The 15249-nt window shown below is 43.6% G+C and overlaps 4 protein-coding genes across 6 annotated transcripts; 2 read left to right on the forward strand and 2 right to left on the reverse strand.

Annotated features, from left to right (window-relative positions):
• Window positions 1–49: 49 nt before the first annotated feature.
• On the forward strand, window positions 50–4245 carry LOC129594734 (E3 ubiquitin-protein ligase arih1-like). Its single transcript, XM_055491520.1, has 9 exons — window positions 50–413; window positions 906–1358; window positions 1601–1771; window positions 2220–2617; window positions 2885–3011; window positions 3066–3087; window positions 3231–3448; window positions 3517–3599; window positions 3666–4245. The coding sequence occupies exons 2-9, from the start codon at window positions 918–920 to the stop codon at window positions 3952–3954; spliced, it is 1749 nt and encodes a 582-aa protein (XP_055347495.1). The 5' UTR covers window positions 50–413; window positions 906–917; the 3' UTR covers window positions 3955–4245.
• Window positions 4243–8496, reverse strand: LOC129594733 (ARF GTPase-activating protein GIT2-like). Its single transcript, XM_055491519.1, has 10 exons — window positions 8008–8496; window positions 7738–7949; window positions 7070–7369; window positions 6568–6742; window positions 6322–6505; window positions 6127–6251; window positions 5451–6055; window positions 5182–5345; window positions 4802–4985; window positions 4243–4739 (listed from the first exon to the last, which is right to left on the reverse strand). The coding sequence occupies exons 1-10, from the start codon at window positions 8111–8113 to the stop codon at window positions 4458–4460; spliced, it is 2337 nt and encodes a 778-aa protein (XP_055347494.1). The 5' UTR covers window positions 8114–8496; the 3' UTR covers window positions 4243–4457.
• Window positions 8497–8671: 175 nt separating this feature from the next.
• Window positions 8672–9621, forward strand: LOC129594728 (28S ribosomal protein S33, mitochondrial-like). The gene has a single exon (XM_055491513.1). The coding sequence runs from the start codon at window positions 9019–9021 to the stop codon at window positions 9385–9387; it is 369 nt and encodes a 122-aa protein (XP_055347488.1). The 5' UTR covers window positions 8672–9018; the 3' UTR covers window positions 9388–9621.
• A 37-nt stretch (window positions 9622–9658) lies between these two features.
• Window positions 9659–14745, reverse strand: LOC129594727 (lysophospholipid acyltransferase 6-like). Of its 3 annotated transcripts, none has more exons than XM_055491511.1 (14): window positions 14382–14745; window positions 13474–13810; window positions 12884–13038; window positions 12636–12806; window positions 11957–12024; window positions 11838–11895; window positions 11516–11778; window positions 11361–11444; window positions 11175–11276; window positions 10966–11069; window positions 10769–10901; window positions 10613–10677; window positions 10394–10545; window positions 9659–10177 (listed from the first exon to the last, which is right to left on the reverse strand). In XM_055491511.1, exons 2-14 carry the CDS (start codon window positions 13609–13611, stop codon window positions 9892–9894), a joined length of 1779 nt encoding a protein of 592 aa, XP_055347486.1. In that variant the 5' UTR covers window positions 13612–13810; window positions 14382–14745; the 3' UTR covers window positions 9659–9891. The 3 variants fall into 3 exon arrangements, with proteins under 3 accessions (XP_055347486.1, XP_055347484.1, XP_055347487.1); XM_055491509.1 differs by having other exon boundaries at window positions 13474–13830; XM_055491512.1 differs by having other exon boundaries at window positions 11957–12009; window positions 13474–13830; window positions 14382–14744.
• Between the last annotated feature and the right edge of the window lie 504 nt (window positions 14746–15249).

The following is a 15249-nucleotide window of genomic DNA, read 5'->3' on the forward strand; positions in this document are numbered from 1 at the left end:
CTGCAGCTTTTCTTATGGGCCATTCTTATGCCAAAAAACATGTGTTTCATTTTCGCACGTTGTTGTGGTTTTACGTAAGGATCCCATCCTGAATCCGCAATGGGTGTAGTTTATTGGTTTCTTGGTTATCTTTCTGATGTTCAATTATGTTTCGTTAGTCTCAGAGGTATATGGTTCCCGTTCTGTAGTATTTCAAGTGCATGGCAGTAGCCTGGTAGCCTGATAACACGGGCCAGGTTTTGATAGATTTCCGTTTGTGTTTCACTGTTTCTGAACTTTTCGCATGTCATCAGTCGCCTGGCCCAGCGCACTTTGATCGTGAATGAGTTCGTGATTCTTGCGCTTTTCGTGGCGCTTTCGTTCTCATTTGGAATTAACGTTCTTTTTGAGGGCGATTTCGTTGTATCTAGAAGGTACGTGGTGCTGTGCGTGACGGTTTGCTAGCAAGCTGATGCTTGCTAATTACCGATCACATGCTATCAAAATGATGCTGGCGTCTCTGATTAGCTCTTTGACGCCTGCATCTTACAATGAAGTCTTTTCGCTTGTAAAACGCGAACCGTAATCAAAAAGGACATTTTGCTGAAATTGATCCTGTCGAGTTTTTCACACTACTACCAAAATGTATTCAGATAATAGTGGTAATACTTACTGAAATTCAGGCAATTGTAGCCATACTGTAGTGAGTGTAGCCATACTGTAATCTCACTGCTGCTGCTATTAATCCTAATGTTCTTCTTGAATATTCTGTACTAGTTTCTAAATATTCACTGCTAGTAACGTTATAATTCGCAGTACCAGTGGCTCTAAATTTTTGTTAACAATTTTATAATCAGTAATGTAATGGGTATTATTTGTACGTAATTGAACGTAATTTTGAGGTTTTGCTTCATAATTCATTCCAGAAAGGCAGCGCAATGGAGAGTGACGAAGAAATGGGCTACGATTACGACGCCGACGACAACCTGGACTTTGCCACTCCCCCCTCCACCTCCAACTCCGCCCGGCCGCGCCCCGTCCACGCAGGTGCTGGTGATTACGGACTGAATGATTCCGTGGACGAAGATGACGGGGAGTTCGATGATCACATTGGCAGTGACGAGGATGTCAGTCTGGATGACGATCTCGGTCTGAGCGGCGATGGACGCTTTCGCCGCGAATCACAAGTCCTCTCCTCATCCCTCCGCGAAGCCGGCGTTTCCGGCGCGGGAGCGTTGAACAGCCCCTCTGCGGGTGGGAAGGAACCGCTGCATGCCATCTCCACCAGTGGACAAGATGTGCCGTACGATGTCCTCTCGCCGGAACAGATCTGCCAGTACATGACGGAGGTGGTGCGAGAAGTCAATCAAGTGCTCCAGGTTAGCGATTGTATTATTATAATCATTACTGTCTGCGTTTTACAATTTTATTCGAGTTTTATATGGTTGGTTTGGCAAGTGAATTGGTAGTTCTTACTGAATTTTGCGGTATACAGTATATTTGGCTGGGTTAGTTAGTTTATGAATTTCGCTTGTTTGTACGTTGGGTGCTCCAAACTCCAAAATCATACGAACTATAAGTACTGCTTCGTTTGAATGCGCGGTGCTCTTCTGTATTTTAGCTTCCCACGACAACTGTCAGGCTGTTATTGAGTCAACTGAACTGGGATAAAGAAAGTCTGATGGAACGATTTTTTGAGGATAGTGAAAAGTTGTTCCAGGATGCTCATGTTGTCTGCCGATCGGATTCGATCGGATCGGATAAAGAGGATATGCATGCTGCAAGTACATCGGTAAGTCCTTGTTGTTTTCTTTAAATAGTATTCAGATCTTGGCCTTAAATTAATATTGAGATCTTTAAATTATTATTTATGATAAAGCTTGACGATGATAGGTGATGGTTTTAGATTTTTTTTATGGTGAAAGATTTTAAACGAGAAATATGCCGCGCTCAGTTGGTACTGGTAATACTTGCGATTAATGTGAGACCACTTACTGCATACCTATTGTACTTACTGCATACCTGTACGGTAAGTCATTTTGATCACGCAATTTAAAAACACAACCGAACTTTGCGATTGCCTTATTAGGCTACTTGTTTCGAAACATTATGGTTTCTCTCCATGGTGTTGTCAGATAGCACTCATAGTAGCATGAATTATTAGTATAGTTTACGGTGCAAATTAGTGGCATCGGTACTATTTTGAATATTTGAAATTGAATTGATTGGTGGTTTTACAGAAAGAAACATGCGAGATTTGCTACACAACTTTGAAAAGCGGTTCTGGTGATTGGAAGGGCACGGATTGTGGTCATCGGTTCTGTGGGAGTTGCTGGAAAACATACTTGACCGGAAAGATTGTGGATGAGAACATAACGTATAAGATTGAATGTCCGGCGCATGATTGTCACATTTTGGTGGATGATGTATTTGTGATGCAAGTGATCAGCAATAGTCATAACGTGAGGAGAAAATATCAGCATGGAATCACCAATTCTTTCGTGGAATCCCATCGCTGTATGCGATGGTGTCCCGGTGCAGATTGTTTATACGCGGTGCGAGTCCGCTCGGCGGAGTGGATGCCGGTCAAATGTACCCAGTGTCAAACTACCTTCTGCTTTCTCTGCGGCCAACCTTGGTGCGTTTGATTATCGAAGCGTGTATAAATGAATACTCGTACTGAATATGATTTCATTTTCAAATTCTGCAAGTGGTTATCAGAAAATGGCATATGTATGTATATTCGGTGTATACGCATTTTAATTCGTATACAATACATTTAGAAGTTTTAGCTGCCTTGGTTTTAGCAACAACATTCGCATTCGAAATGTTTTGCCAATTAAACCATACGAAACCATGCTGTCTGGAATTGTTAGTTAGTGACACCGTATGTTTGCACTTGTAGGCATGATCCAGTGACATGTGATGTTCTGAAACGATGGAGGAAAAAGTGTGCGGATGACAGCGAGACCAGCAACTGGATTGCTGCTAATACCAAGGAGTGTCCCACGTGCCACGCTACAATTGAAAAGGCAATTCGATTGAATTCTTTCTAAGGAGGATTAGTGATTAATTTTTCTTTGCAGGATGGTGGTTGCAATCATGTTGGTAAGTTCTATGCTTGCTAATACTATGAAGTACCAAAATGCTTCCTTAGACTGCCCATACGAGCATTGATACATGTTAGAGCAGTTATGTACGACTGCGAGTGCGAACTATAGCTGACAAGTGACGACTTCTCTGGGTTGCAGTTTGTAAGAATGCCGTTTGCAAAGCAGAATTCTGTTGGATCTGTTTGGGTCCGTGGCAGCCCCATGGGTCATCCTGGTTTAAGTGCAACCGCTATACTGATGATGAAGCCAAAGCAGCTCGAGATGCTCAGGAAAAGTCACGATTTGCGCTACAGCGATATCTCTTCTATTTTAATCGCTATATGAATCATCAGCAAAGTTTGAAGCTGGAAACCAAGGTTATTTTATTCTGTTTATGGTGAAAAGTAAACTTATTGATAATTATTGAACCGTTTTATGTTTTCAGTTAAACAACTCCATTCTCCTCAAGATGGAAGAATTACAGCAGCACAATATGTCCTGGATTGAAGTGCAGTTCTTACAGAAAGCGTAAGTTTATTAGCCGACCCTGGCCTCGCTTTCAGCTTTCTTACGATGGATAATTTTCTATTACAGAGTGAATATTCTGCAACAGTGTCGCCAAACTTTAATGTACACGTACGTATTCGCCTTCTACCTGCAGAAGAACAATCAGCAGATCATGTTTGAAGATAATCAACATGATCTGGAGAATGCGACAGAAACCCTATCCGGTTACCTGGAACGTGATATTACCGGTCAGAACGCGGTGGAAATCAAACAGAAAGTGCAGGATAAAGCCAGTTATTGCGAAATACGCCGGCGAGCCTTGGTGGATCATGTGCATGAAGGCTATGATAAAGATTGGTGGGAATTCTCATCGTAAAAACCCGAATGAAATATTTTTATCATAGTTTTCTGTTACCCGTTTATCGGTTTCCTCATCTTTTGTTTTTTTGTGCTGTTTGGTTTCTTTTGTTTCATAGTTTAATATTGGTCCTTGCACGGCGGCTGAATATATTCAAAAGATGTCATGGTGATTTTATTAGAGTAAAAATTTTATTCTCTATGCTTGTGCCAAGTTATAATCGTAATGCTCACAGTCAGAAACTCAACTTCGTTAGAACTGCTAAATTATTTGACCTCAAAAAGTGGTGTTTGACGTCTGACGATCGAAATATGCAGAATTATAGCGCTTTCCGCAGTTTAAACTTTTTTCTACGGATCCGTCGCGTTCACCTCTACGACATTTGTCAGAACTCTTTAACCATCTGCTTCTCTTTAAAGCCACAAAAAGATAAAAAGCTAAAAAGATACGCAGACAACAAAGAGGAAAAAACCGTCATATTCTCATTAGTTTTTCTTAAATATCGCACGACTACAAAATTCCTATTTCGGGAATGGAGTGCTGTGAACCGCATCCGCATTGTTGCCCAAGCTGGTGTAAAGCAAAAGAATATTCTTCAAACCCATAGCCACATTATAGGCATCGTCGATGAGCATCTGTTTCAGCGCCGCTTTAGTTTTACTAGCTCTGTTATCGCCTGGCGATCTGTCCGCATCTCCATCCGGAAAACCAGATGTAGTTTCATTTACAAACTCCAGACAGTCTGTCAAAAGTCGGTTGGAGCTGGTCAAAAGGTCGGACAACGCCGCTGGCCGTTCTCCATCCTGCAAAAGGAACCAATCAAGACGACTTAAATCTTCTGACCGTACGACGCAAAAAATCGTACCATAAAGGGTAAACAGTGGTTGCAGAGATTATGGGTCAAGGTGTGGATTCTCTGCGCACATTTACTCAGTACGTTATGATCTTCATTTTCCGCCGCGCGTTTCAGCTCATGGATGGATTGTGTGATCTGCGACGTGTACCCACTGACCGACTCCTGGTCCGGCCGGATGCTCCTCTCAGGAGAACTGTGAACAGGAATAATCACATCTTTAACAAAACCACTTCATGTATGTGCAGATAACCCCGCTTGACACAAAAAAATTAGTCAATTTACTGAACAATCCATTTTTTCATTTTACCATAGACGAGAAAAAAAAGTTCACCCGATAAAATTACTGCGGCATTTAGAAATCATTTAAAAAAACGATGTGGAAAGCATACCCGTCAATGTTTCCGTTAGATTCTTCGTTTGTATCTGCAAGTCCGGAGTCATCCCGAAGCGTTCGCGGAAATGGAACGGGACGTGCAACAGATGAATCTGCGCCTCCCGGCATATTGCCACACTCCTGGATCTTCCTCGACTGATCGTTCAGCAAAACGGAAACCTGGATGAACATCATAGCGTTCAGCGTCACCAAACAGAACGGTGATGGTGTTGCAATTATCAACGAATACAGGTACGTTAATGAGATTAACTGGTATTCACTCACTTGGTTGTTCAAGCGCTCGAGATCATTTCGCATAGCATCCACCGTTCTTGACAGATCTTTTTCCCGTGCTATCGTCTCATCCAACGCCTTCTTCATCTCCATATACTGTTCCGCCGTCACACTCTGCTGGCTGGTCTCCCGTGTCAAACGCACATTCCGCACTTGGGCATAAATTGGCTCCTTTCCCGCGCGCACCGCTTGCGCATTGCCACGGACAGCGCCTGCAGCTGGCGCAAAATCCAAATAGTCTTCATCCTCACGATCGTCCAGCGTCACGTCATACACCGGACTTTCCCGGGTTGCGTCATCTCGATCGACTTCCCGTTCAGTGCTAGGCCCGCGCGAAGCCGCTCTGGAAACGGAAAGTATCGTCGCCTGCTGGGGTGTTGGCACGGGAGCAGGAAGGGCCCGCGCGCTGTCACCGCCGCCTTGACGACGCCGTATTTCGGTCAGCAAATCAATGATTAGCCCGGCTAAGTCACGGGAGTTTAGCGTGCCCAGTTTCTGACGCATTTGGTTATGCGTCGAAGATAATTTCGGATTAACCGGCAAAAATCCGGATGGACGGCGGTGCGTGGGCGTGTGAGCATCCTCCCCTTGGCAAGCTAACAACAAGCAAAATAAGCCATAGTGCCGAGCATTATGGGCATCAGAAACCAAAAGATTTTTATCTCACCAGCTTCTGTTTCGCGCCGATCCACTTCATCGTACACATCCATAGCTAACGTTTCCAACAGGCTGTTACTGAGCGCATGCAATGCTCGTCGAGCGCTTTTCGAAAGCTCTGACAGATCAGAAGAGCTAAAAATGCAAGTCCCGCTAAATATCACAAAGCCTGCAACGATGATTGTTACCAAAAAGCGGTACATACTGATCCCCCATTTCTGGTATGAGGAAGTGCTGTCCCGCTGCATGATCCGGTCGTCGGTTGCACAAGAAGAACGCCAAGCGATCTGTCACCTCATACTGGCATTCCGCGATGCGATCTGCCAAGACCGGATTAGGAACACAGCGCGCATGGTCCGCCGGGGTTTTCCCGGCAATATCAGGAGCACCTACAGAGAAAAATCAGTCCTTTCGAGCAAGATAACAACAAACCCGTTTGAAGATGCCTTACCTGGATCAGCGCCGTATACAATTAACAGTTCCACCTGCGATGCTTGTCCAGCTTTAGCAGCCACGTGCAGAGGCCGATTACCCTTTTCCCGATGCCAATAGTTCGGATCAGCTCCCAAGCATAAAAGGCGCAAAGATATTTCAATGTTGCCTGTTCTGACGGATGAGTGCAGTTGCTACAAAAAGCATTTCACTCTTTTCTGTTGTCTAAACTGTCTGCCACTTCTATTTAGAACTCCAAAAACATGTTTCATTACGCAATACAGCAGATGCTAAAGGAAGTGCATCTATCTTACTCAGAAGTCAGGAGTACTCGTACATATCAGCTTTCACCAGCGAAATAAATTTTTAAACACACTGAATATCGTTTACTATTAGAATAAATCTTTACAGAAGAGGACAACACAGCGGCACTTGCATAGTGGGAAATACGTAAAAGAGGCTCAAAAACAATGTGAAAAATATGAACACGATGTGAAAATGCTCAAAAACAAAAGCGGTACCTGGCTGACATCCTCCAAAGTGCTTTGCGAATCGTCTCTAGTGGGACGGTGAATAAATGACTGCAGTTGATACTTGGCACGGATGAAGTCCGATTTATTAGGATGAATGGGATCTTTCGGAGACGGTTTGCGGCGTTGCGTCTGGCTGTGCTGCTTATGCCCTGTGGCGGCGGCTGCCGCCAGCGCCAACGGACTGCTCCCACTGGACGTTAAACTTGTGTGGCCGGATGAGGAACCGGGATGGAGGAGACAGTATTCCCATAAACCATTGGCACCCTTACTGTACAGGCTGGTTACCATCTGCAAAAAAAACATTCAAACTGTCAAATTGTTAAGCAGGTTGTAAATAATTTAATACTATTATCGCAGAGCAGTATAATAACAGTATTCAAACTTTATCAACGTAGATATCTTGACCACTATTTCCCAAAATAATGGAAAATATTGCTGGTTAATTTAAAAAAGAATATAGTCTAAACATTTTTATACTTTTAAAATTAAAATCTGGTTTGTCTAGATAAAAATTAATTATCGTGACCAACATTTCCCAAAATATTTTCTAGTTAATTTAGAAAAATACCAAAATATTTTCACACGCTTTTTTAAATAAAAAATTTGGTTTCTTCAAATAAAATTTATGCTTCGGTACAGCGTGATCCTTATCTTACCGTGAGCAATGTGGGTGGCCAATGCCAGCATCCGGCGGCGGCGCTAGAGGACGGACTGCCGCTGGCACTAGATGCCGTGCTGCGACGCTGCGGACGAGCACGGGCTAAGGGCAGGGGCTTCACCTGGGACACATGACGGCCCAGTACACGGTGGATGCTGCAGCACTCCTCGCAGATGAGCACACCACGGTTCACCGAGGCCCACGTGGCGTCTGTGGAAACCGAAGCTGCAGTTCACGGTACACTGGAAGAGTAGGGAATATAACGTACCTGCAGCGCCACAATCAGCGCAGATCTGATTGATCATGGTGGTGGTGGTGGCGATGCCACCCACTGCGGGACTGCGCCATGGCGACTGCTGCTGTGGTGTATTCATGGCGGATCTTTCCCTGGCCAGTTTCGTCTACGCACTGCTGCTGCCAGCCAAAGGCAAGGATATTGGCAAGTGTAAAAGGATAAAAATAAGGCGATGCAGTAGGCTGAGGATAAAAATCTGGTAAAGATGAAACAGCAAAATATCCAAGTTACATTTTCAGATCCACCTACACAAACGCAGAATGTAGGTTAAGTAGCGCTATAAAGATTCTCAGATCAGAGACGAATACGAATGACGGGCACTGTAAACCGCTACGGGGAAATCAAATTCTGCAGCTGCTTGTCAAGTTACTGGATAGCATAAAATAAAGGAATCGCAAGTGGGAAAAATGTACGAGTACTGGAAAAACAGCATTTCATGTTTTGCGGTTGTTTGCATTTATTTACGATTGTAGGACTACTAGGAAGTCAAACGTTTTTCAGTTTTGGTTTTGAGGCGTCAGTAGCGGATCGAGCTGAAGCCTCTTATACGTATAGCTAAGGGGCTTCATCGCCGAAACACACTTCCGGTTGGTAGCCACAATGACAATACTCTTACAAAAATTATTCACGAAAAATATTAGCCGAAAACGGGCAGAGTTTTGTAACTTTTATTATTTTTTAGGATGCACGTAGCCTATATACGAACACCTTTGGAAATTTTAAATTGCAGCTGAAGCTGTGAAGTAAAAAATACCCATCCCATTAATCCGCGGTGTAAGAAACTGAGCAGTGTGTTTGTTTGGCTGCTCACGCTAACTGTTTTGACTTTTGCTGCTCGTTGAATAATTTCCTACCGTCAGTACTGTATTCTTGAATGCCTTGACAGAAACCTGGATTTTTTATTCTGTGTATATTATTATATTGATTAACAACTGGGCTCCTGTTGATACCTTGTTTCCTTTGGATAATCTATCTGTAAACGCAATGAGCGGTCCTGCACCTGTGTCGAGGTACGCGCAGATGATGACGCGCCTCAGTCGTCGCATCTTCAACGAACCCGCTCGCCCGATGGACACCGAAGCCAACCGCATTGTCAAAGTGTTAGGCGAGTGGCCGCGAGAGAAACAAGGCTATATTACCAACTATTATCCGCCCCATCCGCAGATCTGGAAGATGATCCGGACTCTGCGCGATCACGGTCTCTTTCGCGACGAACATCTGGACTTCAACGAGGAGATGGAGCGACAGCGGGCGCTGCGCGGCAAACCCCGACCGCACTACAAAGTGCAGACCAAGAAGAAGACGGAGGCAGCGGCGGCGCCTGGCGCACCCGCTGCTGCAAAGAAAAAATGAGTTGCTGTTCGCCAAAATTGGAGCGATTTTTTTTTTATTGGAGCGAATTTGTGTAACAAAACCATAGGTCAGCGGTTCTTGTGGTGTATGGGCTGAGTGAACTTGTCCCATTTGTACTGAACTGATTGGTCACGGTGTCCTCTGCTGCTTAACAGCAAAATGTGCAATTACCAAATGTCCAGTTAAGACATTATTGTGCAATAAATTCATATTCAATGGTAATTATTGGCAGACGGTTCTACAAAAATTGTTTTTCTGACGCGTTCCCGAATTTCTCATGGTTTTTCAGTTTTGTTTGTAAACGTAAACTGGTTAATATTTAATGAACAAAAGCGAAACAAAAAACAACAAAATTCCCCGACAAAAATCGGGCTTTTCCAGCGCATACAAAATCCCCAATCTGCAGGGAAAACCACGTTTTTTCAGTGCCAAAAAAAGAAACAAACACAGAAATCTGCACAAGCATGCCGCATTGCGTAATGCACACGCATCTTGGCAGCATGTTTATCCGGTGGCAGGTTTATTAGCAAACTGTACATCTTTATGGGTGCTGGGTGCCGCTTCTAATCCCGGTCCGGTGACTGTTCCGGCCGGCGACAAATTCCTGTGTCGCACTCCTTCGTCCCCTTGCTCAGGTTTCAACCGGTCTGAACTGGGCGATTTCGGTGCGTCGCCGTCTGATTTCTTTTGGGATCCCAAATCTTTAACCGGTTTCCGTTCTGATTTAAGGAAAAACGGCAGCACGAACACCGCCAGAAGCGCCAAAACGTGAAAATGGAAATACAGAGCTCTGCAAACAGAAATTTCAAAATTACGAGCGGTTCTGCCAATGCATAAAATTAATTAGTGTACGTATCCGTATACAGTGCACGTTATACAAAACATTCTTGCACCAGGTCGCCACTACGTACAGTTGCTCATACTATATTTAACGAACATCCGAAAAACATTAATCCATTTATCCGTTATTCGGGAACAAAAACACGATCCTGTGGCTTAAACTTACTTGTAAATGATCCAAGCATATCTGAATTCCAAAAGCACGAAAGGGAACGTAACATAGGCTAAGCAGAGGCGTGTCGTTAGGAAAGTCATAAAATCATACACAACGCGAGAGATTTTCCATTTCTGAAAGTGTGGACGAAAAACTCGGCGAGCCTGGTCAAAAGAAAACGATGGTAATGAAATTAATTAATCTTTCACCAAAACGATGTGTTATGCTTACCCATCTGGCCGCTTCCGTGAACAGCGCTCCGGAAATGAAGGTAACATAGTATCCCGGATAGAAACCTAAACAAAACAGTACGTCATCCACGTTAATCGATTTCGCCTACACAATAGCGTTTAAGAGAAACAGCATGTGATGAATCCTGTTGTTTACCGTGCCAAAAAGCGGACAACGTGTAGGTTGCCATCATGGGCAAGAAACGGGCCCGATCGTAGGCGACATATCGCAACCAGCGGGCAGTACAGCTGTTCCATGCGATCAACGCACTGCGCATATTCTGGCTGAACTGTACGGATAGGTAAAACAATCAGGATAATGGGAACCCGCACAGGTTACGCAAATAAACGCACCTCAAACTCAATGATATCCACATTGCTAACCAAATCAAACTTGGGTTTCCCCAGCTCGTCGTATCCATTAAAACCCAAGCCGGAAGCGTTGGCCACGGCATCCGCTACGATAGGAAAATACCAAACCGTATTAATTATCCAACTGCCAATTTTACATAATAATCAGCATCATGCTCCTCTTTCAAACATCGATGTAGAATTTTACTTACACAGAAGCCACGCCACATAATACTTGAATCTGACAAAGGTAGTCCCGATGAGCAGATAAAACATCAACTGGATCACAGACAATTTACTCAAACTGCTTTCCTCTGCAGAAACATAATTACACTAGTGCAACTCATCCCCGGAACCAATTGGTAAAATGAGTAAAATCAATAAATCACTCATCCTACCAGTCAACAAATCCAACGGCACACCCGGCACGAGCATGATGTGCAAATAGCAGAGGAAAACGGCAGCCAGCACTTTCTTTGTCACTGCAGCACATCACTTTCAATCAGACTCCACCAAACAGATCAATACACAGGAAAAGAGGAGTATACCCTACCCGGCCACAATGGGGATGGATGGTACTGAGGCGGGGGCAGCATCTCGGCTTCCGTCACCTGCTCCGTGGACTGACCGGCTTTGCCGCCTTCCGACAAGGTCGGCGCTTTCTTGACGGCATCCTCCGTTTTCTTGTACGAACTGGGCTCAATACTGTTACCCTCGATGAAGTCCATGTATTCATCGTAAAAACAGAAAGGTCCGCATAATAGGGACTGGAAGCTAAAGACATAGGAAAGGAACTCCCAGTAATTGGGAGGAGTTCTAAAAACGAAATGCATTAGACCAAAATTCCCGAGGAAACCGCTGCTAAGATACAGTACCTAATGGCATGCCGAGGCTGATCGGGCAGCTTGAGTCTGGCGGGATCCTTCCCACCATCTGCGCTTCCAGAGAAACCTTTTGCAGATAACAACAAAAATAAGCAAGGAACGAAACATACCGTGCACAGCGAAGGCATAGGCCGTTATCTTCTGGACAATCACCATCATCGGCCTGTTCAAAATCACCCTGTTATGTAATATAGAACAGGAGTTGAAACAAAGGAAATCACTCCGCATGCAAAACGCAAGGAACGCTAAAGAGGACACAAACGGGGTTAGGGGCGTCACAGTCAGGTTACACAACAGCCAGGTGCGAAAGCGTTATTTACATATATTTCGTGGTGGTTAGTGAAGTAGGTATCCAAAGCGATAGTCAGTGTTAACTATTCACAAATGATTATGCACATGAAATACATCGTGTTAGAGTTAGTTCGTGGATTTACCGGATTACAAGACTGTGTTATGCCCATAAAACATATGAACTCTTTATAGGTCGCAAGTTAAAATATGTCGGCAAATATGTTGATAGAACAATAACTCTTTTTCTGTTATTAATTACATTACTATTACAAAGTTTTGTTATATTAATATACGGTTATTAATACGACACAAAATCATCGAAAACTAATGGTATCACAATACAGCAAACTGAATAACTGATTCAGCGCGTGCTAAAACGTGGTTATGCTTTATGCAGTGTTATTATATGGCATTCACCCGCCACCTGGGAGAGAAAGTAATACGCAAAGCAGGAAGGAAAGGGAAGATTAGAGGACACACACGTGTTTGATCACTTACATGGTAATATCCAAATTATATCCACCGTAGTCCTTCATCATTCGATAAATATGGAGATATGATAAATATCCCACGGCCACAACAAACACGATCAGCTGCGCGTACCGCGGATTGGCAAGTCGCGTGATGTAATAGCATATCGTCGTTACAGCCAATAAATACAGCGATCGTCTACGACATCAGGCAGTAAATTAGAAAACACAACTCGATGGAATGCAACCATGTATTAGCAAAGCTAATGAACCTACATCCCGAAGCAGAAGAATGCCATGAAGGCGCCCAGTAATCCGCATGCTAATAACCGATACGTCCGCACGGAAGGAAACGCCTTGTACGCGGGCAGCCATAATCGGATAGCTGTGCCCGCAACTATGCCCAGGATTTCACAAAACAGGAAATTTATCTGAAAACAGGCAAAACAACAATTAACAAATGACAGAAAACGTTCAACTTCTGGCTAGTTGATAAGATGCGACAACCGAATCGTCGAAGCTCATCACTAAATACAATAAACGGAAGTCTCTGCCCTGGATCTTTTCTATGGCTTCAAACGCCACATTTAACAATAATTTCCGACAGCATGCCGCCACAATGCGATACGCAATCCCTAGGCATAAGAATCAAATTACACACCCAAATCTCTGGTTTCTTTCAATGAGAAAACGGTGGTATATTATATATTTTCAACTGAAGTATGTCAAAAAAATATTTTTCACACGGTATACCGTGTAATGTATTTCTCTATAAATTTATAGCAAAAAAATTTATTTCTCTACTAAATTACAGCAAAAAATTTGATAAATAATAATTAATAATATCTGATTTGTTTACGCTTTACCTGATCCAGTTCAATACCGAACTGGTCAGACAGCGGCTGGAGGAGGCGCGATCCCTGCAGGAGCACATTGGACTCGTCCCATCCGACTCCCCGACGACTGTCGGGGATGTGGTAATGCTGGGGCATCGCTCCCGACATGATGGCGGTTTAAGTGACGACACGGTGTGCTTCCTGATTAAAAAATCACAACGTGGCTCCTCGTGGCACCACCAGTCCAACAACACACGGTCTGACGTCGACGAACGGTGGCGTGTATTTTTATGCAGTCAGCGGAGATTACGATCGATCACATGAAATCGCCCTTTAACTTCCACTGGAGAAGTCGTAGACATGTGATCTGCTAATCAATTAAGCACACTGCAACAGAGATTAATGATTAATCCTCAATTAATCCGTAGACTGTAGCTCTGATAAAACGCCAGTTAAAATAATCAACAATGCCATAAATCCACAATAAACAGAAAATGTCATGGTAAAATTATAAGTTAGCTACAATGTATTTGCATGCCAGTTCAAAGCAGTAGAAATCGAAACGAAAAGCATGTAGTGCTACTGCTAGCAATGCGAAAAATCCGTAATGCTTTCTATCAAAGTATCAAGGAAAGATGTACGAGTATCATATGGAAATGCACGCAAACTGCTTTAACGAACGATCCATCGTACTTCCTGACTGTGATGTCTGTGAGAGTCAGAGAGTGCGAGGAATTTCAGAGCAAGAAACAGATAAAAACTTAATTACGATTCCAGCAACCTTAGAATCTTTAACAACGATATAAGTAGAACAGACTACTCACATTACATTACAACGAAATAAATACAATATTTTATGATGATACTGCATTACAGCAAAAACAGAAGCCAAGAAAGTCCGTTCCTGTTTTGTACTTTGATCTGCCAGCGTTTCTTACCGAAGGAAAGCTTCACTGCAAAGTTTTTACTTATGTCCAGAATCCCAGTTTTCAAAAATCACAAGACCCATTTCTTTGATTTCTAGTAGGAAATGACAAGTCACAAGTCAGTCAGGAAGACAAATATACTGAGCTGGCTCTACAGAAATCAATCCGAATCCATGAAGGCCAAACTAGCAGCAATCCAAACAACTGAGCTCAGATCTGCAAGAAATCAAATCCAAAACAAAGAGACAAAGCAAAAAGACAAAGTAACCAAAACAAAGTACTGTACTGGAAGAAATCCCTTGGATAAACATCATAAACGCGCAACAAAAACTTGTGCTGCAAAACTACTCCGAATCTCCGATCAAAGAGGAAAGTCCCAGCAATTCTGATTCACATCTCACAATTCACAACGCTGGCAACCTGACACCACCACTGAAGTTTCCGATTCCATTTCCATTAACGCTTTCGTTCCAACAGCGTTTCGCTTCCGGTGTTAATATGCTCGTACGGTCGTACCCTTTGAATGCGATTCCCAAATTTAATGGCCATAAACCGAGTAAATTGGTGCGTTTATCAATTTGAAGTTTAATTTTTCATATACAATAATGTTTCATGTATTTAATGCGTTCGTCCATTGTTTATAAACTATGCTCGAAGCCTCGAAGTGGCATTCGGAGTCGCCAGTCGCCACTACGCCGTCACGCCATGCTGGCAAGATACTACACAACCGATTGGAATTGGAACCGGAAGTGTCTTCTGGAAGACGGCACAGCCGATCAGTGGGCGTGTGCGACAGCGGGAGGAGCTATCCAATAGGAGAGCGCTGAAGTCAACCCGGCAAAAGTTTGTTGAATGTTCGCCGCCGTACTGCCGCGTACGC

Source organism: Paramacrobiotus metropolitanus, unplaced genomic scaffold (assembly GCF_019649055.1).
Source record: "Paramacrobiotus metropolitanus isolate TYO unplaced genomic scaffold, Prichtersi_v1.0 Parri_scaffold0000071, whole genome shotgun sequence".
Lineage (NCBI taxonomy): Eukaryota > Metazoa > Tardigrada > Eutardigrada > Parachela > Macrobiotidae > Paramacrobiotus > Paramacrobiotus metropolitanus.

Bases quoted from the DNA above. Each gene is read 5' to 3' on its own strand.
- LOC129594727 (XM_055491511.1), bottom strand. From the start codon at position 13,611: ATGTCGGGAGCGATGCCCCAGCATTACCACATCCCCGACAGTCGTCGG. The intron at 13,039-13,473 runs GTAAAGCGTAAA...GCCTGTTTTCAG, and splicing joins TCGGTATTGAACTGGATCAG to ATAAATTTCCTGTTTTGTGA. The intron at 11,779-11,837 runs GTACTGTATCTT...TTTCGTTTTTAG, and splicing joins CAGCCTCGGCATGCCATTAG to AACTCCTCCCAATTACTGGG.
- LOC129594728 (XM_055491513.1), top strand. From the start codon at position 9,019: ATGAGCGGTCCTGCACCTGTGTCGAGGTACGCGCAGATGATGACGCGC.
- LOC129594733 (XM_055491519.1), bottom strand. From the start codon at position 8,113: ATGAATACACCACAGCAGCAGTCGCCATGGCGCAGTCCCGCAGTGGGT. The intron at 5,346-5,450 runs GTGAGTGAATAC...ATGTTCATCCAG, and splicing joins TCGAGCGCTTGAACAACCAA to GTTTCCGTTTTGCTGAACGA. The intron at 4,740-4,801 runs GTACGATTTTTT...TTCCTTTTGCAG, and splicing joins ACCACTGTTTACCCTTTATG to GATGGAGAACGGCCAGCGGC.
- LOC129594734 (XM_055491520.1), top strand. From the start codon at position 918: ATGGAGAGTGACGAAGAAATGGGCTACGATTACGACGCCGACGACAAC. The intron at 1,359-1,600 runs GTTAGCGATTGT...TCTGTATTTTAG, and splicing joins AAGTCAATCAAGTGCTCCAG to CTTCCCACGACAACTGTCAG. The intron at 1,772-2,219 runs GTAAGTCCTTGT...GTGGTTTTACAG, and splicing joins TGCATGCTGCAAGTACATCG to AAAGAAACATGCGAGATTTG.